The sequence below is a fragment of the Fundulus heteroclitus genome, unplaced genomic scaffold, assembly GCF_011125445.2.
Source record: "Fundulus heteroclitus isolate FHET01 unplaced genomic scaffold, MU-UCD_Fhet_4.1 scaffold_142, whole genome shotgun sequence".
NCBI lineage: Eukaryota > Metazoa > Chordata > Actinopteri > Cyprinodontiformes > Fundulidae > Fundulus > Fundulus heteroclitus.
In genome coordinates this window covers 24,906-52,763 of record NW_023396554.1, presented here as the reverse complement: position 1 = coordinate 52,763, position 27,858 = coordinate 24,906, and the positions used below count along the sequence as shown (strand labels likewise).

The following is a 27,858-nucleotide window of genomic DNA, read 5'->3' as shown; positions in this document are numbered from 1 at the left end:
TGGAGAGGTTGTTTGGTTTCTCCAATATAAAGATCAGAACATTCCTCACTGCACTGAACTGCATACACCACTTCGCTCATTTTAGGCTTGGGGGATTTGTCCTTGGGATTGACCAGCCTCTGTCTGAGGGTCCTGTTGGGCTTGAAATGTACTGGGATCTTGTGTTTGGAGAAAATCCTTCTGGGTTTTTCAGACTCCAGCAACATATGGGATGATAATGTTTCTATGCTTGTTCTTCTCCAAGTTCTGTTCTGTGACATGTCTTTTGGATTTCCTTGCTGATTTGACAAAAGCCCAGTTAGGGTATTCACAGGTTTGGAGAGCATCTTTGACATGTTTCTGTTCCTTGTTCTTTCCTTCTGTCCTAACGGGGACATGTTCCGTTCAATGGTGTAAGGTTCTAAAGACAGAAAGTTTGTGTTACAGTGGGTGGTGAGGAAAAATTAAGAAGACATTGGTCTTGAGTAGGTTTCCTGTAGACTTGAGGCTACCATCTCTTTCCATTCTCACCAAGCAGTCCAAAAAAGGTAGCTTGTTGTCGTTGGCATCCTCTGTGGTACTCTTGTTGTTGAAGCTTCTACTTCTTTTGCCTGGATTTTGACCCATGTGTCGTCCATATATATGAACCAGTGGCTTGGGGGCATTGCTCTGAAAGAGTCCAAGGCTCTCTTTTCCATTAACGATTGGTCACAACCACGCTTCTGTCTGTAAAAGTGATAATTGAACTTGAAGTAGGTTGTGGAAAGACAAAGGTCCAGCAAGGTACAGATCTGCTCTGGAGTGAAATGAGTCCTGTTGTTCATCTTGTTGAAGATGTTGCCTGACTGTTTCTACCGCCTCTGATGTAGGTATGCAGTTTGGATCTCCACACTAGAGGCTGACATTTCTTCGGGAATCCCGCACGATCGGAGTCAACATTAGTAAATGTCACGTGATTGGGACGGTACAGGATTAAATATCAACGGGAGCAGACGGGAGCGGGAGTAAACCAATAGCAGGTACAATAAACTAGGATTGATGCCAAAATATAAAATAAAATATCAAATCAAACATTGTAAGCTTGCTGCCGCCATTTTGTAGTTTTTTTCCAAGAAACCTTAACTATAATGCAAGTCAAAAGAACTACACAACCCAGAAGCCAACAGTGCTTCCGATCTATTTTTCCGCCCATGCTCAAAAACAGAATGGGAGGGTATCCACTATGGATCCACTATAATCAACCGCTAGTGGCGAACTCAACCTGGAAAAGTTGGATTTGCAATGAAAAGTCAGAAGTAAGGACGTATCTAAACTCACAGAGCGACTGTAAAGTTGCAAATATTAACAAGCTTGATGAGCGTTGAATGTCACGGTGTTAACACTCAGTACCCTGCTTGTAAAACGTGTTTCCTGGACTCATTTTCCAGTGTGCAACAGTGTAATAATACGGCCAATAACTTAAAACTACTTTATTATTTTATTTAATATTATTTGAACAGTTGTGTATTTTTCTGTTTTACCCCCACCAACTGAACAATGTGTTAACACTTCTTTTTCACTTTTTAACAAAAGTGAAACATGTCTACTTCCATGTCTGGTTGAATAAAAATGCGACGGAGCTCTCTGGACCGGCTTTTCCTGGGTTCAGTTAGCTCCGCCTCCAGCTCCGCACCACCCCCGAAAATTAACATAATCTCACTCTCAATTTTTGATAAAAGGTTAGAGGTCTGTCTAAGAATGTGTTTAATGTTTGATGAATGTATTAGTTCTGATAATAAACCCTAATTAGTTTATGGATATTTTATCGCAAACGGAAAAACACTAATATGCTTGAATGATATTAAACTTTTTCTTTTACTAAACTGTGTTTTTGAACCATTGAGGTACATTATCTAGATTGTGAAAGTAACACCTTTATGCACTTTTTTCTTCATTGAGTATAGATCTCTTGCTAGGTGCATTTTTCTTTAGTTTCAGCAATTTGAAATATAAAAGTAACTTCATTGTTCATGTGAAACAGTTACTTAATGAATTAGTAAAGGGAAACATTGTACATTTTGTCTATTCAGCTAAGATCGGCATGGTATGTTTCCTTGTTTGTTACTTTTATTATTTATTTATTATTATTCCTTTTACTTTAACTGGCCTTTACTACAGCTAAAACAGGAACTTAACTGACCCTTCATAGACATTCAGGTTTAATGTATTGCCAAACTTAATGAAGACAACAAGAATGGGAGCGGCGCAGGAGCGGGAGTCATTCTGAATAGGAGCGGGATGGTAGTGGGAGTAATATTACCAGGAGTGGGATGGAACAGGACTTTTTTTTCTACTCTGGCCCGGGATTGGGACGGGACACACATTTTTTCTGTGGGAGTGGGATGGGACAGGAGTGAAAATCCACTCCCGTGTCAACCTCTACTCCACACTACTCCAGACATTTTGAATTGAGAAAGCTTCCTAATGGCATGTGAAATGTCTTCAGCTTCAGAATAGAAGTCCAGCTTTTATATTTTTTAAACTTTTTTTTGGGATTTATCATGACCTTGATGACTGAGCAACTTTACCAACATTTCTTTTTACAAGTATAGATATGTAATTTGCCAGAGTTTGGCTGTTCTATAGACATGAAGCCATGTGTGTGCACGTGCGCATGTTCTTCTACTTGCAGTTGAGCGAGAACATTTCTTATTAATTTTACTAGTAAAGTGTTTGCTAGTAAATTTTCAGACCTCACCTTTGTTCTGGGCTGGGATTAGGTTTAGAACTAAACCTAGTTCCAGCCCAATTAGGTGTAGGGTTAGAGACAGGGTTAGATATAAACCCGTAAAGGTTAGGGCTGGGTAGGGTTAGGCTATAGAAACGCTTGAAGATGAATGGAAGTCTAAGGATGAGACACAGTCCTGACATTTTACTTTAAACAAAGGTGTGTGGGTGGGTGGGGGGGGGGGGGGGGGGGTGCGCGCGTGCGTACATGTTTGTGTGTGTACCTGAAACTTGGTGTAAATTGCTGAGTGCATTCCCTGTAAAAGCTGACTGCTGCAACCACTGCAAGTAGAGCTAAAGCCAACAACAAAAGTAAAATTAGTTTTTACAAGTGAGATGAAACTAAGTTAATTGTTCTATTTTGAAAAAAAACACAGAGATTATTCAAAAGATCCATGCTCACTGCAAGGAACTGTGGGCCAAGAATATGGTAACCAGATAGATTTCCCCACACTGAAGCAGCACTAAGTTGCTGCATCTGCTGCTGCAGCTGTTGAGCCAGGCGTTTCTGCTCCTTGTCCTTTTGAGTATCAGCAAATTTCACCACAATGGGCGATGAACAGCCCTTGACATGAACACAAAGGAAGTTCTTATATTTAACTTTGCAAATACAAAATACAGTTGAATAAAAAAAAATTGTAATAATTGGAAATTTTGTTTTTATACAGTCACATTTATGGCAGAAACATTGTAACTCATTGTAACTCAGTAGTTTTGAGCTTAAGAAGACAAGAAAGACCAGTTTATCCTTAGTGCACATTACCTCTAAAGTCTGTGACTGATGCATTGACTTGATTGCAGACTGGGCCATTTGTCGAGCTGTAAATGTTACAAATGCACAACCTGAAAGACAGAAATGTAATATGTTATAATGTTTTAGCATGTTTCTTGTCATAATATATATATATATATATATATATATATATATATATATATATATATATATATATATATATATATATATATATATATATATATATATATATATATATATATATATATATATATATATAATTAGGGCTGGGCAAGTTAAAGGTATACTATGCAACCAGAGGGCGAAAGTAAAAGTGCACTGTCGTAAAGATGCTAAGCTGTTCTCCTGGTTTGTCCGTCAAGCCAGGCGCAATTGTTTTGAGCTTAGCAGACAGGCGAACACAACGAATACAAAAGTCGAAAAAACGGCAGTACAAACAATGACTAACACAGTGAAAGTATGAACATGCACACAGAGAGAGAGAAACCATTCCAATGCAGTGTTTCCCCTAGGAATTTGGGACGACCGGTGGAGCGGGGGGGAGACAAGCTTTGCGCCGATGAGCGGGGGGGGGGGGGTTGACAAGCTTTGCGCCGCTGTGCGGAGCGGGGGGGGGCTAGACAAACTTTGAGCGGCAGAGCGGGGGGGGGGGGGGGACAAACTTTTCATATCGAGTTAGTTTTATTTTTTTATTATTATTTTGAGGCCGTAGCGTGAGGGAAACCCTACAATGTTACTTACAATCGCATCAGCAGAAACGCCAGGACCGCGTCAGCCTTGCAGCCTTCTTTTTCTTTTAGTTCTCGCCATTCAGAAAAAGCTTGCCCGATGTTCACCCATGTACGACTCCTCTCTCTGTCCAGAACCCTTTTTGCTCGTTCTTGCCTGCTCCGACATAGGCTTTCGCTGTTTTCTCGCTGGTTCCACCATGATAACTGCACAAATATCGCCACTGTGCTAGCAACGAGCATGCCTTTCACTGCGGGCGTGTAGCAGTTCTCGCCGTAAAGCAAGACCGACTCTCACGATGCACACGGGACTTCTGAGCCTGTGAGTGCGGGCTGAGTGCTCCTGCAATTGCAAGTGCGGTATTTCCCCCACAGACCACCAGGGCGGCAGAGAAAACCTTAGTTCAACCTGAAATGACTCATTTAATCATCCAAAACGGTATGGAACATATTAATTAACTGAAAAATGTTGCATAGTATGCCTTTTAACGCGTTAATTTCGCGTTAACTCATTAGACTATTAACGGCGATATTTTCTTTAACGCGCATTAACGCATGTTGCTCACATGCTTTTATGTTGTGAAGGTATGTTGCTGCGGTGTAGGGGTTTGAATCAGAACAGTAGGTGGCGATAATGCGCCAATAACCTCGCTGTCAGCCCAGCCTCAGATTCAGAGGAAGAAAGGTGCTGGCCAGAAAAAAACAAAGCTGACATGCGGAAGGCGGTGTTTCCCGGAGGAATTTGCTTAGGCGAGGCGGTGAGTTGGCGAACGGAACAAGTTTTGTGCGGAGCGGAGAGGGGTCTGCATCGACGCCGTCGGTGAAGTCGCTTCTCGTTTCAAAGTATCTATGTGTTTTTGCCTGTTTTTCCCTGCCATTCACTATATGCACGCGAGAAAGCAACAACAAAAAACCGCGTGTTAACGTCAAATAAACGCAAGCATATCGAGTTAGCAAGCATTTCAGTTTAAAGTTCTTCCAGCATCGAATATGACAGAAACAAGTTAGTTGTAACCACTGCCAAGTAAAACTTTGGTATTGAACATAAAATGGTGATGCTGCTCCCTGCGGTTACCTCAGCAATTGCCTGTTTTTGGTAGATTTTTTCCCAATAAAGAGAATTCCCTGTCATTGGCAATAAGCTTTAATTTATTATTATTGCTATTTTTTGTTTTACATGTTTAAGTTGAGCTTTACACTAAATATGTGTTACTGATAAGTGCTACAAATGTTACAACACTTTTGTTCATATGGCAGCAGAACATTAAAATAAAAGTGCTCTTTACACTACTTTTGAATTCATTCTTGGAGTTTGTAAATACAATGCGATTAATCGCGATTATCTGACTACAGACTTCACCCTGTCCTGTCACGTTGGTGGTAGCTCTGTCCTCAGCGGTTTCTACTGACTGACTCATTCAAGCTCTCTGTAACTTCAGTCGCCTGCTGTTTCTCCAGCTAACTCGGTGCAGTTGGTTCTGCTACAACATTAAAATCCGCCACTGTAGTCTCCATAACGGGCGCAGGGTCCGCGGCCACAGGCGCAGGGCCTGCCACACAAGGCGCAGGGCCCGCGGCGACGGGTGCACGGCCGAGCTCCCTCCGCGGACCCAGAGCAGCAGAGCCAACAGCTGTATCTACTGAGTGATCGTCTTCCTATTGTTTGTGCGGACATGCGGATCATTTGTGTCCAACATCTCCTCACTCAAAGCATTTCATGTGGCTGGCGTACACCATGTACAAACCATCTTCGTGTTTTACTCTGAATGACACCTCCAGTGTCTGTGTGGGTGATTCCAGGAACATAAACACCTGCCGCCTCAGAGATTGGACATGCTTCAGCATTAGTCCGTGGGCCAGAATCTGTAGGACGCTTCCTTAAAAAGTTTCGTATGAACTGTCAGGGGGCAACTTTCTTCCACCGGGAAAAGTTGCTACACATAGCAGTGATCTCAAAACACCAATGTTCCCACGTTTTCACTTGCACATTAATAAGTTATAGCCGATAAAAAATCTAAACTGTGGCGCTCCGGTCCAAGAGGTCACGTGATTCGATTTTTGCTGCTCAGCCAATCAGAGCGCTGTATTGTCAGCTGTGCGCGTTTACCACGTCATCATGGCTGCGCCCGTAAGATGTTTGTATGCATTTGTTTCCAGACGAAGAAAGCCCAATAATAGCATTTTCTGGCGCCAGCTGGCAGAGAGCTTGATGGCAAGAAAAAATAAATAGCCCAGACCATCCATCATCCATTTTCTAACACGCTTATCCCTGCGTTCGCGAGGTGCCGGTGTCTATCTCCAGCTGTCAATGGGCGAGAGGCGTTGTACAGGTCGCCAGTCCATCGCAGGGGAGAAATAGTCCAGACTTTTGCCAAATTTACTGTGATATCACCACGACCTGCTGCGCAAGAATAGCAAAGGCAACAGGTGTCTTTGTGCCAAACGTCTTATCACTTATCCCCGCCAGAATTTGCATCCCCTGCGTCGGGAGCGCATTCAGCTGGAAGAATGAATCTAGTCTAACTCCGCCTCATTTCCAACCTATTAGGAGTGAAAATGAAGATGTTTTACTTTTCTTAACGAAATACAGCAATGGTGTCGTTACATTATCGTTCAGTTAGTGTGAAAAAACTGAAAATGTAACACTTGTTAGTGCGATCATCAAGGATTGCTATGTCGGTTAAAACTCGATTGATCACTCAATATAACACGTTATGAGAAAGTAAACGGCTCTGTGGTCATTTCCACATGTGTCACGAAAATATTAGCTTTATGTTATTAGATTGTCGCATGTCTGTCTGCTTAAACCAAAAATCCACCTTCCTGAGTCCATCACAGCTGTCTGCTTGTTCATCCTTTTTCTTTTCTTTTTGACCCGCATGAATGGATAATATAGAGCGGATTTCACGTGTGATCAAATGAACACTGGTACAGCCAAAATGATCAGATTTAATAAGATTTTAATTCAACCAAGAACCATATAGAGATATTAACCTTAAGAAAACGAGATATGTCTCTTTTAAAAATAGAACAATGTATTAGGAGTTAAAAAAAACTATTTCATTTTATTAGAATGTGATGTTTAAAATATTTAGACTTCACAAAGCTGGAGGTTAAAAGTTTTATTGATTTCAAAAATACAATACAAAATTCTACAAATACCAAAGGGGATAACTCGTTTAGCACAACGAGCGTCTCGCCCATTGACAGCTGGAGATAGACACCGGCACCTCGCGAATCCAGTGGGGATAAGCGTGTTAGAAAATGGATGGATGGATGGACGGATGGTCTGGGCTATTTCATTTTTCTTGCTATCAAGATCTCTGCCAGCTGGCGCCAGAAAATGCTATTACTGGGCTTTCTTCGTCTGGAAACAAATGCATACAAACATCTTACGGGCGCAGCCATGATGACAAGGTGAACGCGCACAGCTGACAATACAGCGCTCTGATTGGCTGAGCAGCAAAAATCGAATCACGTGACCTCTTGGACCGGAGCGCCACAGTTTAGATTTTTTATCGGCTATAACTTATTAATGTGCAAGTGAAAACGTGGGAACATTGGTGTTTTGAAATCACTGCTATGTGTAGCAACTTTTCCCGGTGGAAGAAAGTTGCCCCCTGACAGTTCATACGAAAAGTCACCGTACAGATTCTGGCCCACGGCCTACATGGGATCCTTACATCCCAAACTGATTGTTCTAAAGCCGCTTGCCAGTTTGCCAAACCTACGGAGCTCATTTTCCAACAAGTTGTTCGGCATAAACAGCGGCACACTGGATACGGGGACAGCGGGGAGACCTGCACAAATAAGTCCCTGACAATCACCCCGGCCACAATCAGCTGATGGACAGTTGGCTCATCTTTCAAAAACATCACCACCCCTTTGTTCATGCGTGAAGGATGAGACAGTTTATCATGTCCTACCTGCTCACCGACAGGCAACAACAACTGTTCTACAGTTACAAAGCCATCCGGCGGGACAATCCGCACTCCCTGCCTGATAGACGGAGGAGGCGTCACGGAGGATGCCACGCCTCCTGGAAAACACCTGACGAACCTACTGATCACTCAGCTAAACCTCACGGAATAAATATAATTAATGTTACGTGATTTAGTACATTTAGAACAGACGAAGAAGCAATGGAAAGCAAAAACAGACCAGGGAATTTTCCATTTATAGCAAACAAGTTCCCAACAACACCTCTTCTTCCCTTTCACAGGTCACTGCAGCAAGTGACCACAGCAGCAAGTGCAGCAACCAGTTGACACGAGCAGCGGACAACTTACAAATTGATTTAACAATTCTACTTAAACTATTCACTTCTTCTTGATTTTTAACCATGATAATGACATCATCAGCATACGCTGATAAAATAAAAGACACATTACAACTTGGAAACACCAGCCCCTCAATGTTAAATCTAATTTTTCTTAACAGTGGTTCAATAGACAGAGCGTATAACATTCCTGACAAGGAACAACCTTGTCGAACGCCTCTTGTGACTTTAAAAAGCTTACATAAGCAACCATTCATTTTCAGTACACTCTCAATGTTTTCGTATAAAACCATAGTCTTGGCAATAAAGCCGAAGTCGAGACCGAACCTTTCCAACACTTTCCATAGGTATCGGTGCTCGACTCTGTCAAAAGCCTTTTCCTGGTCTAAAGAAACTAAACCAGCATTATGTCCCAAAGAACTGGAGACGTCCAAAATATCCCTAATAAGGGAAACGTTATCAATCATTGATCTGCCAGGGACACAGTAAGTTTGTGTTTGATGAACCACCTTATCCATCACCTTCTTCAATCTGTTTGCCAGCACCTTTGACAACAACTTATAGTCCGTACACAACAGAGAAACAGGTCGCCAGTTTTTAATTTCCTGAAGATCGCCTTTCTTTGGTAGCAGTGTAAGAACTGCTCTCCTGCAGCTCTGAGGTAAAGAACCTACAGCAAAACTCTCTTCAAAGACCTCCAAAAGATCGATACAGAGGACAGACCAGAACACTCTGTAGAATTCACTAGGAAGTCTATCGATGCCTGGTGCTTTCCCTCTTTCCATACTTCGCAGGGCAGCATGAATCTCCTCCAGTGTCATGGGTCCTCCCAACTCCTTAGCAACATCTTCAGAGACCCTTGGGAGATCGCTGCAAAAGTCATTGAAATTATCGTCGTCTTCAACGTATTCAGAGCTGTAGAGATCCGCATAGAACTCTGCAGCTCTCTTCCTGATGTCACCATCAGTAGTCAGAAGAATATCCTCAGACGATTTCAGACCATGCATAAACTTACACTGTCCTTGCTTTTTTTCCAAAGAGAAGAAAAACTTTGTCGGTGCGTCCATTAAGGCGACTTTTTGAAATCTGCATCGAACCATTGCTCCTTGGGTTCTCGAGCCCAGCAAATCTGCCAAAGCGGCCTTTTTCAAATTGAGGTTCTCCAAATCACCTCGATTTCCTGTGGAGTGTGCAGAAACCTGCAACTCCACTATCTCAATCTCCAGATCTCTAATAGACTTGGCTAAATCCGACGAAACATTGACAGTGTACTGTTGGCACAATTCTTTAATTTCAATTTTCCCCCGATCCCGCCACTGTCTTAAAGACGCAAAGTCATCTTTTCTAGTTTTATGCATTTTCCAAAAGGAAACAAACACATCTTTAAAATTTGCATCTAACAACAAAGCAGCGTTAAAATGCCAATACGCTGATTTATGTTTAATATTGGCAATAAATGCACTGCAAGAAACCAAAGCATGGTCTGAAAAACTTACAGGATGGATACTACAATTTTGAAAAATTCCAAAATTATGACTGAAACTATATATCCTGTCTAACCTAGCTGCAGAAAAAGAAGCATCTGTATTTCTAGCCCATGTATACTGTATTTCATGACCATGCATTTCTCTCCAAATATCAACCAATGAAAATAAATCAACCAAATGCTTTAAAAATATTGTTGAGGCTGGATGCTGCTCAAAATGATTCCTGTCCAACTGATCGTTCTCTGTACAGTTAAAATCTCCACCCAAAAAAAGAAAATCACCCGTATCACACTTAGACAATACATCTTCAATTTCATGTAACAAATGAATTCTCCCTACTCTTGTATTAGGGGCATAAACATTTACAAAAACAATATTAAAACACTCATATTTTGCTTTCACCACCATTAATCTACCCTTGACTACTTCCTCAAAATGATAAGACACTGGAAGAAAATTCTTCGAAAACAAAAGTGCAACTCCCCCACTGGCTTGGTTTAAATGGCTCAAAATGATTTCTCCTCCCTGCCCTGCGACAGACTGGCGACCTGTCCAGGGTGTACCCTGCTTCTCGCCCAGTGAACGCTGGAGATAGGCACCAGCAACCCCCACGACCCCATGAGGGATTAAGCGGTTTGGAAATTGGATGGATGGATGGATTTCTCCTCCCCACTCCCTCCTCCAATCTATTTAATTTAAAAAGTCACTATGTGTTTCTTGTACCATTAACACATTTATATGTTTTAAATTCATTAACTCAAAAACCCTAATTCTCTTCTTGACATCTCTGGCTCCATTTAAATTTAATGCGGAAACTCTGAAATGACTCATTTTTGCCAAAGATGAAAGGAAAAACACTAAAAGATAACACAGACATTTAAACCTCAAATTCATCATTGTTGTTGAATTCTTGCTTGATTTTTCCAATCAATTTTTTTAACCGGTAGACTTCTTTATCACTATATCCTCCTTTTCTCTTGTTTTTCAACTGAGATCCCACATGCATGAAGAAAAGTTTCTTGTCAGGAAAAAAATCCTCTACTTTCACATTCTTCATATTCTTAGTTACTTTTAAAAACTTCTTAACCTCTAATACACCATAACCTTTCTTTCGTTGAGCTGGTGTTAGGGATCTGCTAGATGAGGCTAAACTGTCTTCTGTCCAGCCTTCATCTTCACCGTCCCCTTCCTCTTTCTCATCCAAATTACTTTCTGATTCCAGATTTTTTCCTGAACATTCCAATTCTGTATCTCTGTCATCATTTTCAATTTGAGAAACAATAGAGCCTTCAGAAAATTTCCTTTTTTTGGCAATTTCCCAACCATCTTCCTCTATAGTCTGACTAAAACCCTCAACCTCAGTGTCTGTTTTCTCAATAAGAGACTTTAGCAAACTCTGACTCTGTCCCTCCTCACTGCTGTTTTCTTGCTTTTCTTGTGAATCATTTACTGTTTGACTTTCCAAGGTCTGTTCTCCATCCTCTAACACATATCTCCTGCACTTCCCTTTCACTGCGGACATTTTTCTCAGATATTTGCCCTTCTGTTTCTTTTGGCTCCGCATTCCTCAAATCTGAATCTTCAGTTTGATTCGTCAAATTTTCGCCTTCTTTATTCTGATTTTGAGAATCATCAGGAGAAGAGTTTTTCCTCAGACACGCTCGAACTAAGTGACCACTTTCACCACAACCGAAACACACCAAAGTACCCGAGTTTACGTAAATGGCGTAATCAAAACCATCTACCATTGACCATTGAGAACCATTGAGAACAAAATTCAGATCTTCATCCTTTTTATTCAAGATCATTAGAACCTGTCTCCTGTGTGAAATGACGCGTTTTAACTGCGGTGATTTGCAACCCGATGGTAATTTCCTGATCGTGGAAACAATTTTCCCATGACGCGACAACTATCTCACTAACAAATCATCACTAATGAAGGGAGGAATATTCGCAATCGAGACTTTTTTAGCTGGAGTACTCAATGGAGAAACAGACAAAAAAAGTCATTGACAACAATGCCTTTTTCGATCACTTTGTTTACTTTCTCCACGCTGTCAACAAAAATAACCACAGCACTATTCATCCGAGCAGCGGATTTAATGCTGCTACAGCCTACAACTTCTCCCACCGCTAAACTACATTCCTCCACTGTCATAGTGGGACTACTGGGTATGATTTTCAACCCATGTTGTCTCGTTAATTTGGTCAAATCCATTTCCGGCATTTCAAGCCAAAAGGCCAAAAAATGCCGGAACAACCCACAAAAATGTACTCAAATACACTCAACTTCACTCCACAACCACAATATTTAAAGAACAATACCCACACATTTACCAAAAGAGGCGAAAAAAAGCAAAGTTAGAGGTTCTCAATCTCTCAGTCCACTTACCACACGCTCTACATGCTCCACCCACCACTCCCAGCATGCAATGGTGAAAGAAAGAAAGAAAGAAAGAAAGAAAGAAAGAAAGAAAGAAAGAAAGAAAGAAAGAAAGAAAGAAAGAAAGAAAGAAAGAAAAGTAGCCTTACTGGGTTTTAAGTGAACCATTTCACTAATGTCTCCCCCAGAGTTTGGTGTAACCAGACGTTACCAGAATAATTCAGAAATTGGATGAGCTCTATGTTAAGGAAGTTCCTGTGTCTGTTTTACAATCTAAATTTTTTTGGCTGTGTGCAGACCCCAGGCCAATCCATTCAAGTTTACGCCCTGTGCTTAAGAGAACGGCTTCATAGGCTGCAGTACCAGGATGAGGATGGGGCACCCATGGACACTCACTCGAGGGACCAGTTCATGCTTGGCCTGGAGGATGATGCCTAACTCCAAGCTCTTAAGAACATTATGTGCCAAGAGCCAAACACAACTTTTAGTGTCCTGTAACAGGAGGCCATCCTCTAGGAGACACAAAGTCAGAGTTGGCCCGACGTCACGTCTGCAGTGGTGAGAGACCCTAACCACACTAAAAAACCCACAGCAGGCTAAATCCTGGAAGCAGTATTTTAAAAGAGTGATTGTGGAAGACCTAAAAGACTAAATGAAAGACTTTGCTTGGGAGCTCATCCAGGAACTGAGACCAACCATTCCAGCACATGCACCTGTACGCAGTGATGGGAATAAACGGTGTTACTAACACCGTTACGTTTTTCATTAACGAGTAAACTAACTAATTACTTTGACTGTCACTACACTGCCGTTATCATTGCCGACACCCCGTTACTGCACGTTACTCAAGTCGCACAATTAACTTTTTTTTTCACTTCATGGTAGGACTCGTGCGCATGTTGTCATGAGCGAAGGGAGGATGAGATAACCTCTCAGCAATTATTGGCTGATGTATAGTAAGATTACGTCTTCAGCCAATCAGAGAAATTGGGTAGGTGGGTATTTCCGCATTCACAGTGGCGGGTGTCACTACTCGATCCGTACCGGTAGCACGATCCGTTCCATCAGCTCATTTGCACGTGCGCGAACAGAATAACTTCCAGGAGGTAATATTTAATTTTTCTTACTTTTTTATTCTTTTCTATGTTTTCGAGGCGGGGGTTTATTTTTGTATATCTTTGTATTTGTGTCAATATTGCATATTCTAAAAATTAAACAACAGAAATGCATAAAACATACATTGTTTATTTATTTATTTTTATAGCAAAAATGTTTCCCAGTCGTGGTTAGGGAAATAAAAATATATAAACCATTTCTTAAAGTACATAAAAAACCCAGCTATAAACACATATAGATGGATAGACGTATAGAAACGTATTTGACTTAGAATATTCATCAGGTTTTTTCAAATAATTTATTTGATTTGCATAAGTATGTATTTTGTGCTTAATACATTTATTTTAATAAGGTATGCCTTGGCTTTTGTGTGTTCTTTGTTCTATTCCCTGTTCGGTTTTTGTATAAAAAAAAGAAAAAATTTGCCTGCTATTATGACGAGGTCTTCTCTAGTTCATGATGTGTACACCAGAGGGAACTAAGATCTCAATCGATAATTTTACTTTCTAATAAAACAAATGTTTAGTACAAGATTATATGTATAACAAAATTTACCGTATAATTAAGGATGAAAATATTTTTTTCCAGTCCTGTTAGAACAAATAATAAAACTAATAGAGTGCATTCATCAGCAAACCTCTGTGCAGGTACTTGTCTTTGTTGTGTACTGTCATGCACATCTAGCTTATGAAACAAGCTCTGAGAAGGTGGGGGCCGGGGGGAGAAACAAAAAAGTAACGCAATAGTTACTTTTACTGGTAACAAGTTACTTTTATAGTGGAGTAACTCAGTTAGTAACTCAGTTACTTTTTGGGAGAAGTAACTAGTAACTATAACTAATTACTTTTTAAAAGTAACGTGCCCAACACTGCCTATACGTCACAACAGTGCCCTTGAGCCTCAGGCAGTGAGGAGGTACCAGCAATCCCACTCTGGTAACCAATGGGATGAGGGAGGTAGGCCGATTTGCAGAAATTGCAACCAGCCAGGTCATATTGCTAGGTTCTGTAGATCACCTCTGGTAGCTCAGCCAGCCTTAACCTAGACAACCTTACTGTTGAGGCCCATGCAGTGGTGTCAGGTCTGGAAGAACACTAAAGGGCTGCTACTGCTCTGGTTGGTAACTGTCCCTATGTGGAAGTAACAGTAGATGCAGTTAAAATAGGACTTTGGTACACAGGGTCACAGGTTACTCTAGTCCAGCAAAGTTTATTCTCAGGGTATTTTTCTGACTACACAATATGCCTTCCCACTAAAGTTGAAAGCAAACAATGGCATTAAGACCCCTGCATAGAGTATGCATTAATGGTCTTTGAAAGAGCAATAAGTAAGAAGGTTATTGCAGCATTAACCAAAATCATTTTCATCTCTCACACATGATGGAAGTAACATTCCCAATGAACAATTGGTCCTCTCCATCAACAATGTTTTAGTCAAGTTTTTCTCCTTTCAAAACTAGAGGTACGATCCGGAACAACTTTGGCTCAGTGTGTAGTCCATGTTTACTTCCTGGTTCCAGTATGCAGCATCTGCCTGAACTGAATACTCCAGTGAGGTAAAACTTCCGTACCATGAACTGCAGAATGACATTACTTCCCTGAGAAAAGAAGTGAAGGAAAGCTCTGCATAAGTGGTCTTTAAGGCTTTTCTCTGCCAAGGTCATTAGGCTGCAACTTCAGATTGCTTCATGCCTGCTACTTCTCTGGCAGTGCCAATGCAAGTAACTCCTGTCCCCTTAAACCTACAACCATAGGAGATTGAATAAGAAAGAACATCTCCACACACAATAAGGTAAATGCTGTAAAATGGTAAATGCTGTAAAATGTTATCTTGACATGGTGGTGAAGTTTGCAGACGATACAACTGAGACCCAATAAACAAATGAGGTCCACAATCTGACACAGTGGGGTGACAGGAAAAACCTGATCCTGAACACCAGAAAGACCAAGGAGGTCAAAATGGTCTACAGCAGGTCAAGGAAGATCGAACACGCTCCTCTCCGTATACAGGGCAGGTAGTGAGGGTGTATAATGTGACCCAATCAGTATAATCTGATTGAATTTGACTTCATTAAAAACAGAGGTCTTTGAACTAACCCTTGATGATGTAAGGAAGAATATTCCTGATCTAAGTCAGAGTTTTCCAAGGTGTGAACTCTGACATGTGGTGGGGGTTTAGGTTGGTGTGGACCACCTGTGTGACTCTTCTGGCCCTTAAGGGGCGGCACAGAGTAAGGACAGGTGGTGGCATGAGTCAAGTGTGATATATGCTCATCCTGTGATGTTCTTGGCACTGGCGCTGATTTTTCTACAACTCTGCACACCTGCTCCTCTCCGCCCTGCTTGTAATTATTATTCACTGGCTTCAGCTGTTTTCACCTCCATATAAGCTCCATCCAAATCAGCATCCAGTGCCGGATCGTCTCATAGCCTGCTATCGAGTTCTTTCCAGCGTTCCCTATTCTGCCTGCCAGTTTGTACCTGACCTGTTCCGCCTTAACCACCGAGACTGCCTTATCCCTTAACTGGTTCTGTCTGCCCACATCTGGAAACCTGATCCGACCTGTCCCTGGATTTCTGCATCTGCTTTCGCTTTGGATTGCCTACCTGTGAACCTGACCTCTGTCTGTCCGTGAGTTTTTCGAGTCTGCCTAACCCCCTACGTTTCTGTATCTGCCAGTTTTTTGGATCTTGGATTGGACCTGGACCTGCCTTCTAGATGTTCCTCCTTGTACCGCTGCCTGGGAACCAGTTGATTGCATCAAAGTCCCAACAAGCAGCATTCACTCCTGAAGAAGCAGGCTTTGCATCAATCCCTCATACAGAGCAAGCATGAAGCGACAGTGGAAAGAAAAACTCCCCATTAACGGGAAGGAAAAACCTCCAGCAGAACCGGGCTCAGTATAAACGGTCATCTGCCTCGACCGACTGGGGGTTACAGAAGAAAGAGCAGAGACACAGCAAGAGTACAGAAGTACACATTGATCAGTAATCTGTTTTATATTAGATGGTAATAGTGGGTGATCTGTCTTCTCTGGATGATGTCACAGCTAACAGAACACCAGACCAAGTGTACCTACTATGAAGAAAAAAAGACAGAGAACAAAAAGTTAAAAGCAGAAATTATGACAAGCAATGCAAAACTGGAGAACAGTAGAACTCAATAGAGTGAGAAAAATAGACCCTGGTGTCCTCCAGTAGCCTAAACCTATAGCAGCATAACTATGGAGGTAGCTCAGGGTAATATGAGCCACTCTAACTATAAGCTTTGTCAAAAAGGAAAGTTTTAAGATTAGTCTTAAAAGTAGACAGGGTGTCTGCCTCACGGACCAAAACTGGGAGTTGGTTCCACAGGAGAGGAGCCTGACAGCTAAAGGATCTGCCTCCCATTCTACTTTTAGAGACTCTAGGAACCACCAGCAGATCTGCTGTCTGTTAGGAGGTGCTCTGTTAGGAACACACGGGGTAATCAGAGCTCTAATATATGATGGAGCTTGATTATTAAGGGCTTTATGATCTCTTTGCTGTAACATCCGTTTTTTTAACACATAAGCACTTTTAAAACATTCTCTGTAGCTGCACATCGCGATTGGGAACTCCTCGTGTTTCACACGGTTTGCTTTTTTGGCGTGGTAAAAGGGTGCTAGCCTAGCTTTTAGCCTAGCCTAGCTTTAGCTCCACAATGGCTTCCCCCCTTACTCTCTCCTCCGCTTCTCCATCTCTGTCTAAGTCTCCCCTTATCTCCTGCTCTCTGTATCAGATGTTTGGTTATTCCGCTGCCTCATTTAGTGATAATGGTACTTGTAATAAATGTAGTTTTTTTGTAGCTTTGGAGGTGAGGTTGTCAGAATTGGAGACCCGGCTCCGTGCTATGGAAAAACCAGCTGATAGCTGCCCCTTTTCTAGCGCGGAGCCACATAGAGTAACTTTATGTAGTGGTCCTCCAGAAGCACCCGAGTAGCCGGGTAACCAGGCCGGCTGGGTGACGGTTCGAAGGAAGCATAGCTCTGGATTTCAGCCCCAAAGTCACCACCAACCCGTCTGCGTTTCTAACAAGTTTTCCCCACTCAGCGACACACCCGCTGAGAAGCCGATCCTGGTGATTGGGAGCTCTATAGTGAGAAAAGTGGCACTAGAGACACCAGGGACCATAGTTAAATGCCTGCCAGGGGCCAGAACGGGCGACATAGAATCTTACCTGAAACTGCTGGCTAAGGATAAGCGTAAATACAGTAAGATTGTTATTCACACTGGCGGTAATGACACCCGGTCACTAAAGTTGGTGTTGCTTCAGTGTGTAAGTTTGCACACCGAGTGTAAGTTTGCTAAAACAATATTGGACTCCGTAATTTTCTCTGGTCCCCTGCCTGATCTGACCAGTGATGACATGTTTAGCCGCATGTCATCATTCAACCGCTGGTTGTCTAGGTGGTGTCCTGAAAACGAAGTGGGCTACATTGATAACTGGCAAACTTTCTCTGGAAAACCTGGTCTGATCGGGAGAGACGCCATTCATCCCACTTTGGATGGTGCAGCTCTTCTTTCTAGGAATCTGGCCGGAGTTATTAGTTCTCCTAAATGCTGACAACCCAGGGTCCAGACCAGGAAACAGAGCCGTAGTTTAGTTTAACACACTTCTCTGCAGCTTCTGTACTGTTATCCACCCATTACCCAATTGAGACGGTGTCTTTCCCACGGCCAAAACTTAACAGATCAAAAACTGATCTAAAAGGAACAAATCATAAAAATCTTATAAAAATCAATACGGCTCACCTTGAGTCAAAAAATAAAACAATTAAATGTGGTCTATTAAATATAAGGTCTCTCCCTCCAAAGACTTTGTTAGTTAATGAATTGATTTCTGATAAACAGATTGATTTATTTTGTCTCACAGAAACCTGGCTACAAGAGGACTACGTTAGTATAAATGAGTGAACTCCCTCCGATTATTCAAATTTCCACATTCCCAGATCTGTGGGAAAAGGAGGAGGAGTGGCAACCATCTTTCATTTTGACTTACTAATTAGTTCAAGGCCAATTAATAACTACAGTTCTTTTGAACATTTAACCCTCAGTTTCCCTGATCCAAATTGCAAAGCAATAAAACCTGTTCTGTTTGTTGTTTTGTACCATCTACCAAGCCGTTACTCTCAGTTTTTGGATCAGTTGTCAGACTTTTATCTGATTTGGTGATAAACACTGACAAGGTTATTATAGTGGGGGATTTCAATATTCATGTTGACACAGAATGTGATAACCTTAGCGTAGCCTTTAAAGCTATCCTAGATTCAATTGGTTTTGCTCAAAATGTGCATAAACCGACGCACTCTTGGCTCCATACTTTAGACCTTGTGCTGACATATGGCATTGATTGTGAAAAATTAACAGTATTTCCTCACAACCCTGTCCTATCTGATCATTTTTAATAACATTTGAGTTTAATCTAACTGAGTTGTCCACCCCCAAAGAGGGTTCCATTATAGTAGATCTTTATCGGACAGTGCTGCATCAAACTTCAAAGAGTCTGTCCCCCTTGCTGGAGCAAACCACAGTGCCAGCATGCTTCAAGTCTGCCTCCATCATTCCGGTGCCAAAGAAACCTCAAGTCACCTGCTACAATGACTACCGGCCCGTTGCACTGACTCCCATCATGATGAAGTGCTTTGAAAGGCTGGTAAAGGAACACATCGTCTCCAGTCTCCCCCCAACACTCGACCCGTTCCAGTTTGCCTACCGACGGAACCGCTCCACTGAAGATGCCATCTCCTCCGCTCTTCATCTGAGCCTGGCACACCTAGAGGAGACGAACACGCACATGCGGATGCTGTTCCTGGACTTTAGTTCAGCATTGAACAACATCATCCCACAGCATCTGGTGGGAAAACTGGAGCATCTGGGCTTCAACACACCCCTTCGAAACTGGCTGCTAGACTTCCTAACCAACAGACCTCAGTCGGTCCGGGTCGGACAGAACACCTCTGATGTCATCACCCTCAGCACGGGCTCCCCTCAGGGCTGCGTCCTGAGCCCCCTGCTGTTCACTCTGATGACTCATGACTGCGTCCCCAGGTTCACCACCAATCACATCGTGAAGTTTGCCGACGACACAACGGTGGTGGGCCTCATCAGAGACGACAATGACCAGGACTACAGAGAGGAGGTGGAGCAGCTGGTGGACTGGTGCAGAGACAACAGCCTGATCCTGAACGTGAAGAAGACGAAGGAGATCATTGTCGACTTCAGGAAGAACCGGCCCCACCACGCTCCACTGCTCATCAACAGCTCAGCTGTGGAGGTGGTCATCAGCACCAACTTCCTGGGGGTGCACATCATGGACAACCTCAGTTGGTCTGTGAACACCACGTCACTGGTGAAGAGGGCACAAAAGCGACTGTACTTTCTGCGGAGGATGAGGAGAGCCCGCCTTCCCCCGCCCATCCTCAAGACCTTCTACAGAAGCACCATAGAGAGCATTCTGACCAGCTGTCTCTCTGTGTGGTGTGGAGTCTGCAGTGCCTCCGACTGGAAGAACGTGAGGAGAGTGGTGAGGACAGCAGAAGGGATCATCGGGGCTCCTCTTCCCTCCATTAAAGACATTTCATCACAGCGCTGTGTGTCCCGAGCCCGAAGCATCTTCAGGGACCCCTCACATCCCCATCATGGACTGTTCTCCCTGCTGCCCTCTGGGAAGAGGTTCCACAGCATCCGCTGCAGGACCACCAGGTTCTGCAAAAGCTTTTTCCCTGCTGCCATCAGACTGTTGAACTGCTGAAGTATAAAATGGACTGTGTACCACACTCGCTGATTTGCACATTTGTGTTGTATCCTTATCCAGCATTATAAATGCTGCTCAACTCTTAGTCTCCAATATCACTGCTGCACTTTATCCGGAAACTTACTGCATAATTGTTTACACTGCAACTGTCTACTGGTAAATCACTGCTGCACTTTATTGGAAACTTACTGCATATTTGTTTACATTTGTTTACATTTGTTCACATTTCAACTGCCTACTGTTCACTGCTGCACTTTATCCGGAAGTCAATTGAAACTCTTCCTGTAACTGACTGCAATTTATTACTGCATTTTTATCCTGTACTGTAATTCACTGCAAGGTATCCTATAGAGTTACTGCAATTTTTCTGAGCTGTATGGAAACAAAAATTTGTTCTGTATGCACTCTGTGCATACAAAATGACAATAAAGAAAGTCTAAGTCTAAGTCTTAATATCGCCAGTATTGCAGAAATACCCTGCAGATAGCAGCAATGTTGTTTCTTCCCATTTACAAATAGATGTCTTTGTTAACGTTGTCACTTCGTCATTGCATTCTGCATTAGACAATGTAGCTCCCTTAAAAAATGTTTATTATTCACAGGAAGCTGGCTCCCTGGTTTAATTCAGAGCTGCGTTCCTTGAAACACAATGTTAGGAAATTGGAGAGAAAATGGTGCTTTACACACCAAGAGGAATCCTACCTAATCTGGAGGGACAGTCTATTGTTGTATAACAAGACAGAGTTAGAGCAGCATATATTTAATCATTAATTGAGGAGAACAAAAAACCTCGTTCTCAGTAAGTGAGGCAGCGTTGGAGGAATCTTTAGAACCTGCGCAGTGTCTGAACTGTTTAGAAGCAGTAGAGCTTTCTGAGCTATCTAAAATTTTAGCTTCATCTAAAACCTTTTACCTGTATGTTATACCAAGCAATACCAACCAAGTTGTTTAAGGAGGTGTTCCCTTTATCAGTGGTCCTATTTTAGACATCATTAATCTATCCTTGGTAAATGGATATGTACCACAGGCTTTAAAGTAGTTGTTTTTAAACCTTTACTTAAGAAACCATCTCTTGATCAAGATGAGTTGGTAAATTACAGACCTATATCCAGTGTGCGATTTGCAAAAAAAACAGAGGGGGGGATCATTTCAAAAGTTAGCTAGCAGGTGCTCTTTCAGGTAGCTAGCTAGGTCCAGTAGGTTAGACTATTGTTTTTAAACTTGCGCCATCTACTGTTGGGACTCGGAAGTGGGTATTAGTTTACTTTAACCGCTTTGAGCAGAAAAGGTAATAATACTCTTTAAAAACAAACAAAAAAATTTATTTACAAATGTGAAGGACACAAGACATGTATTAATATAAATCCATAATATTCAGGGGTTAAAGCAAAAATAATCAATTTGACTGAAAATTTTTCTAGTCAGCCCATATATTCCGGGGCCGTGGACGTCATGCCACCTTAATAACCTCATTTGCTTATTGTGCAAAGTCCTCTTTAAACAATTGACAATTCCTGTATCTCTCCCACCTTTCAGCTTCAAAACCTTGCCGCCATCCTGGACAGACCTCTCCATAATCTCCTTCACTTTCCACATCCATAACATCACCTGGTTAACTTTCATATTTACAGCATCAAGTTCTTCCTTCGCACTTTTGCCAAACTGGTTCACTGTCCACTCACCTTTCCCCTTTACAATTTCAAAACCCTTCCCTCCTTGTCACCCGGAAAACCCTCCATAAACTGCAGCTAATTCAAAAGACAGCAGCTTGCATCATTACATCATCTTTTTCACACCTGTACATTAACTCCACTGTCACAATCAACATAAATCAATCCTATGATCATACAAGGCCAACAACAGCCATGTACAAAGAGGGACACAAAACCAACACGACACAGATCACACATTACAATAATCAGTCTCTGCTTTGCCCGTTATTGCTCAACACTTAATTATCACAACTCATGAGTTTATAAAAAGGCATTAACTTTTTTGAACTTTTTAAAAACGGTTATATTTTACCCCAGTGACATGTCCAGGGTGTCCCCACCTCTCGCTCATTGACTGCTGGAGATGGTCACCAGCCCCTCCACGACCCTGTGTTACGTCAAGCCGCGTTTTCCAATCAGATACGGCATGACATAACACCTGTACGGAAAAGCAGGTATAGAAAATCCATGGATGGGAGATTCCATTTTTAAAAAGTTTAATAAAATTGCTTAAAGTTTATCAGAAAAAAACGTAACTTGCTTTCAAAGAACATTAAAAAAATGTTATTAAACTTCTGCTAAGTTAAATATTGTTTAAGGTAATCTTGGCTGGTTTAGCTTGTCTGTCTGGCAGGTGTTTTGGGTTGGAGTAAAATGAGTCCATAGATTCACAGGAGTCTATTTAACATGTTTCTGGTGCAACTTGCTTCACATGACGCTCCACTCCGTGTAAAAATAACAAATAACTACAAAATGTCAGAACCCTGTCAGCAGGGCTGTGCAGCCTGGTGATGGTTCTGCTAGTTTTCTCCACAGGTGTTCGTGGTTGATGGGTGGGCGGAGCCCACACACCTGCGGGCTGTTGAGCAGCACCAGACAGCACTATAAGAACCGTGCTCAGACAGCGGGAGGATGCCAGAGTGTTACCGTCGTCGTATGAAAGCCAGCTTCGGATCTCTAGCCTTGTTATCCTTATATGCGACTAAGAGTTCCTACCTTTGTGTCTCCCAGGTTCCACCTCGCATCCGGACGATCCCCTCTCGTGTTGACAACTGTCAAGATCCATCGGTCACCTCTCCTGTTGCTCACCTCGTGGTTTCCTCTCGTTTCCTCCGGACAACAACTCTAGAACCCAGCCATCTTCGGGCAAGCAACTGGTTCCTCCCGCTGATCTGGAATCTACGGTGCTGCTCGGACCCGCTCCCGCATCCACTCGCCGTTTTCTCCGGACACCTGTGGTTTCATCATCAGCTCCACACCCAGTTCTCATCGCCACCTCCCCGGCCTGGGTCCTCCACCGTGTGGTAAGCATACGTCCACGTCCAGCAGCATCCTCCCAGTTACCTCTGCCAAAGATAACATCCTCTCGTCTTTTAGATCAAACCGGCTTCCCGTCCTCCTGGTCCCAGTCCGAGCTCCATCCTGCTGAACAATCCGCTCTCTAATTTTTGACTTCAATAAACCCTTTTTCTATCTACCTGTATCCCCGAGTGTATTCTGCATGTGGGCAAAACATATAAAGCCAAACATGACACAAAAACTCTGAGAAACGCCTTTCTCTGGTCTCACACAGTTAGAAACTTTGGTAAAGTTAGAAAGATATTCACAGATTCGGCTTTTCCGGATCAATAACTAATCGGCGGATGATTTATTCTACAAAACAGACACCTCTCTGTAACCACAGCAAGGCAGACAGTGAGCTACAATCGTAGTTTCCTTAAAACGAGTCTTCCACCGCGCTGGGAGAATTACATTGGACCCAATGCAGAGCTCGCGGCTCTGCAGATACTTGGGGACCGTGTGCAAGTTGCTACCCCAGAAACATAATCACAGAGAAATATTCAACAGCGTCACCAAGGAGAGGTGGATTATTATCATTGTAGTGCCACCAAACTTGTAGTATACATTGATAACCTCATCTAGTTCATACTACAACTCTTACTTTGGGAAAATATGCATTGGGTCCAATGTAATTCTCCCAGCGCGGTGGAAGACTCGTTTTAAGGAAACTACGATTGTAGCTCACTGTCTGCCTTGCTGTGGTTACAGAGAGAAGTCTGTTTTGTACAATAAATCATCCGCCAATGAGTTATTGATCCGGAAAAGCCGAATCTGTGAATATCTTTCTAACTTTACCAAAGTCAGTTAGAACCCGTTCTCCAGTCCATGTTGTAGCTGCAGTTTATTTGTTTATTTTTGATGTAGTTTCCTCTGTATGCATCAAAATCCTTGTCATTTTATTTAAGAGTGTCCTGGTTCAGCTCCTCATGAAGTGGAGGCTGCTGCTTATTGACTGACAGCCGCTCTGACTGCAGCTCTGCCTTCTTTGTTACAGAAAAGTGCGTCAAGCTAAATTAGCCGAGCTAGAGCGTTACTCTTTAAGTTTTAAATAAAACATAACAGTGAATCATGAGGAGATCCCTTGTTAGTCGCTGCGTTTATCAGCCAAAGTACTGGAAGCGAGGGAATAAACGCTGACAGGCGACATGGCCACAGGTGGAAATAATTCATTAATAGGGGGTTTTCAGCTGACGTCACGCTAACGTGACTACTCAGCGCGTCCGCCATATTGGGTGGCAGTCGTTTTGCACCGTTGACCTGCATTGTATGACGCCTTAGGCAGTATTGGAAGTGAACAATGGGGAAAACGTGTTTAATGGTTGGTTGCACGGCCCGTGGAGGTGGAGATCAACGCTCTTTCTATCGCCTACCAGCCGTAATAGTGAATCAGTGTGAAAAAACAAAACAGCTCTCTGAACAACGCCGTCACCTATGGCTGACATGGATATCCAGGTCAGATTTGGACGGTGTTAAGCTGGAATACGCCAGAGTCTGCGGTGCTCACTTTGTCACAGGTAATTAACTGTTAAGTATTTAAAACATGTAAGAATAATATATTAATAATAGGGCTTGGGCGTCATGACTTATTACTTTCCGCGGCTGCCGTGTTGACTGCCTCCGCCGCCTCTACTGCCTATTACTACCGCGTACTGTACTCCCTCTCTCAGCCGTGTTTTAATTTGATTAATTTCACCTTAACTTGATTTCAACCATGGTAAACCGTTGCTGTATTGTGGGCTGTAACAGCGCAACACATGATCGCCATGGGAAAAACATAGAAACAGATTAATTTTCCACCGCTTTCCTGCCTGGAGGCGCAACCACGGAGAACAACTGTTAGTGATAACAAAGAGTCGTCGGCTCGCTTGGATCGCGGCTGTAAGTCGACCGAACATAACTTTCCACAGTATCCCGATGTCAATGAGAGTGTGTTCTAAACGTTTGAAACACATAGCAGCAAGTTAAAAGTACATTACATGCGCGAGTGGTTGTTAGCGCTAACGGTTAGCATGTGCCAGAGCCCGTCTGAGCACAGCTTACCTTTGAACGAGTTACAGAGATAACAAAGAGTCGTCGGCTCGCTTGGATCGCGGCTGTAAGTCGACCGAACATAACTTTCCACAGTATCCCGATGTCAATGAGAGTGTGTTCTAAACCTTTGAAACACATAGCAGCTAGTTAAAAGTACATTACATGCGTGAGTGGTTGTTAGCGCTAACGGTTAGCATGTGCCAGAGCCCGTCTGAGCACAGCTTACCTTTGAACGAGTTACTGTGTTCCCACTGTTTGCTGGCTTTATGATCTGCAGCTCCTACCGGCGCCAATACGGTAAATACAACTTAATTTTTCACTGGTCATTGTTCTGCTTAAATAATTAAAGCCGCGAGCGGCGTCGATCGGCCTTGCAGCCAAGCGCCTTCGCGCACCGCCGGCCGTCAGCCACCGCAGAAGCATGCGACGCATTTGCGTCGGATCGTTTACATTTTTACCATCTTATTAAAACTCACCCGTCCACGTATGATGGCGATTTCCTTGATGTACATAACCAGATGTGAACTGGTTGTGAGCCTCTAGACCCTTGTAAGCTCTCATTTCCTCAAGAGTGTGCAGAGGGTTTTCACCGAACACCAGGTAATGCATCTGGATTACAGCTAAACAAGGCACCGTGGAGGGCATACGGGTCCATATGGTCGATCACGGAACATTTCCTCAGATATACGTCCTTATCTGGTCGCTCTAGCCCGCTGGCGTACTTATCCATTCGCGATACGATAATACGTGTACGACAACTAGAGATAAGGAAGTGAACCACCCAATATGGCGGACCGGAAGTTGGCCAGTGACGTCAGTGAAAACCCCCTATTAGCTGCAGGAGCAGCAACAGACACACTTACCGAGGGAAGTTGTTGTCAGCTGTTCTATCCGCTGAACTTTCTGACCTACTGGTTCACATAAATCCAAAGAAAATCTTTGACCACCGCTACTTTCATTCATAGCATCTGTGGTCAGTTTGAGATGTTCTTCCAAAAGTTAAAATGATTAAACACCGATAAAACTCAGATGGGAGACATCCGCGTTGCAAAGACCCGCCCTACTCTCTTTCTGATTGGCTAATGTCCTGGCTCTGCCATATTTCATTGGTTGAGCGGAGCTTCTGTTTAAAATCTTGAATAAAAAGTCTACACACAACATTTTGCGCTCATTTTCCAAATGACGGAAATCTGTCGCAGCGACGGAGAACTTTAACCCCTGATTATATTACTCATTCAGATCAGAGGGGGGAGGAATGTATCCCCCCCAGGGATAAAACATGAATGACCAGAGGGGGGGGGGGGGACATCGCAACCAGGGGGGGGGGGGGGAATCCCCCCCCCCGCAAATCGCACCCTGCCTATATCTAATCTTCGTTTCTTATCTAAAATTCTTGAGAAAGTAGTTGCTAATTAACTTTGTGAACATTTACAAATTAATGACCTACTTGAGGAGTTTCAGTCAGGCTTCAGAGCTCATCATAGCCCTGAAACAGCTCTGGTGAAGGTCACAAATAATATTCTCATGGCCTCAGATAATGGACTTGTGTCTATACTTGTCCTGTTATATCTCAGTGCTGCATTTGATACAGTTGATCACAATATTCTCCTACAAAGACTTGAGCAAACTGTAGGGATTAAGGGAAAAGCATTAGGCTGGTTTAAATCTTATCTGTTGGACAGATTCCAGTTTGTTCATGTTAATATTAAATCTTCCTCAAACTCTAGGGTCACCTGTGGAGTACCACAGGGTTCAGTCCTTGGACCAATTCTCTTTACTATGTATATGCTTCCGATCGGCAAAATTATCAGACAGCATGTGATTAATTTCCACTGTTATGCTGATTACACTCAGCTATATTTATCCATAAATCCTGATGAATCTAATCAGTTACTTCGACTGCAGTCATGTCTTGATGACATCAAATGCTGGATGACTTTAAATTTCCTGCACTTAAATTCTGACAAGACAGAAGTTGTAATCTTCGGACCAGAGTCCTCAAAAAATAAACTTCTTAATCATTCACTTTATCTGGATGGCATTAACTTGGCTTCTGGTAATAAAGTAAAAAATCTCAGTGTTATTTTCGACCACGGCATGTCATTTAAATCCCATATTAAACAAGTTTCCAGAGTTTCCTCTATTCACCTCAGGAATATGGCCAAAATTAGAAACATTCTGTCCAGGAGTGATGCTGACAAACGAGTCCATGCATTTGTTACTTCAAGGCTGCACTATTGTAATTGTTTGCTATCAGGAATTCCCAAAATGCAGTTCAAAGTCGTCAGCTTATCCAAAATGCTGCAGCAAGAGTTCTGATGAAAATCAACAAGAGGGATCATATTTCTCCAATTTTAGCTTCCCTTCATTGGCTTCCTGTTAAATCAAGAATAGAATTTAAAATTCTCCTTCTAACATATAAAGCCCTTAATAATCAAGCTCCATCATATATCAGAGCTCTGATTACCCCGTATGTTCCTAACAGAGCACTTCATTCTCAGACTGCAG

The 27,858-nt window shown here is 42.6% G+C and overlaps 1 protein-coding gene across 2 annotated transcripts in view; it reads right to left on the bottom strand.

Annotated features, from left to right (window-relative positions):
* LOC105924067 (CUGBP Elav-like family member 1) overlaps nt 1-27,858 on the bottom strand; it is a gene marked incomplete at its 5' end in the record, with an annotated part of 79,657 nt that overhangs the window by 35,366 nt on the left and 16,433 nt on the right. For both annotated transcript variants that reach the window (XM_036129151.1, XM_036129152.1), the window contains 3 exon segments: nt 2,970-3,039; nt 3,149-3,310; nt 3,509-3,588. In XM_036129151.1, coding sequence (XP_035985044.1) covers nt 2,970-3,039; nt 3,149-3,310; nt 3,509-3,588 — 312 coding nt within the window.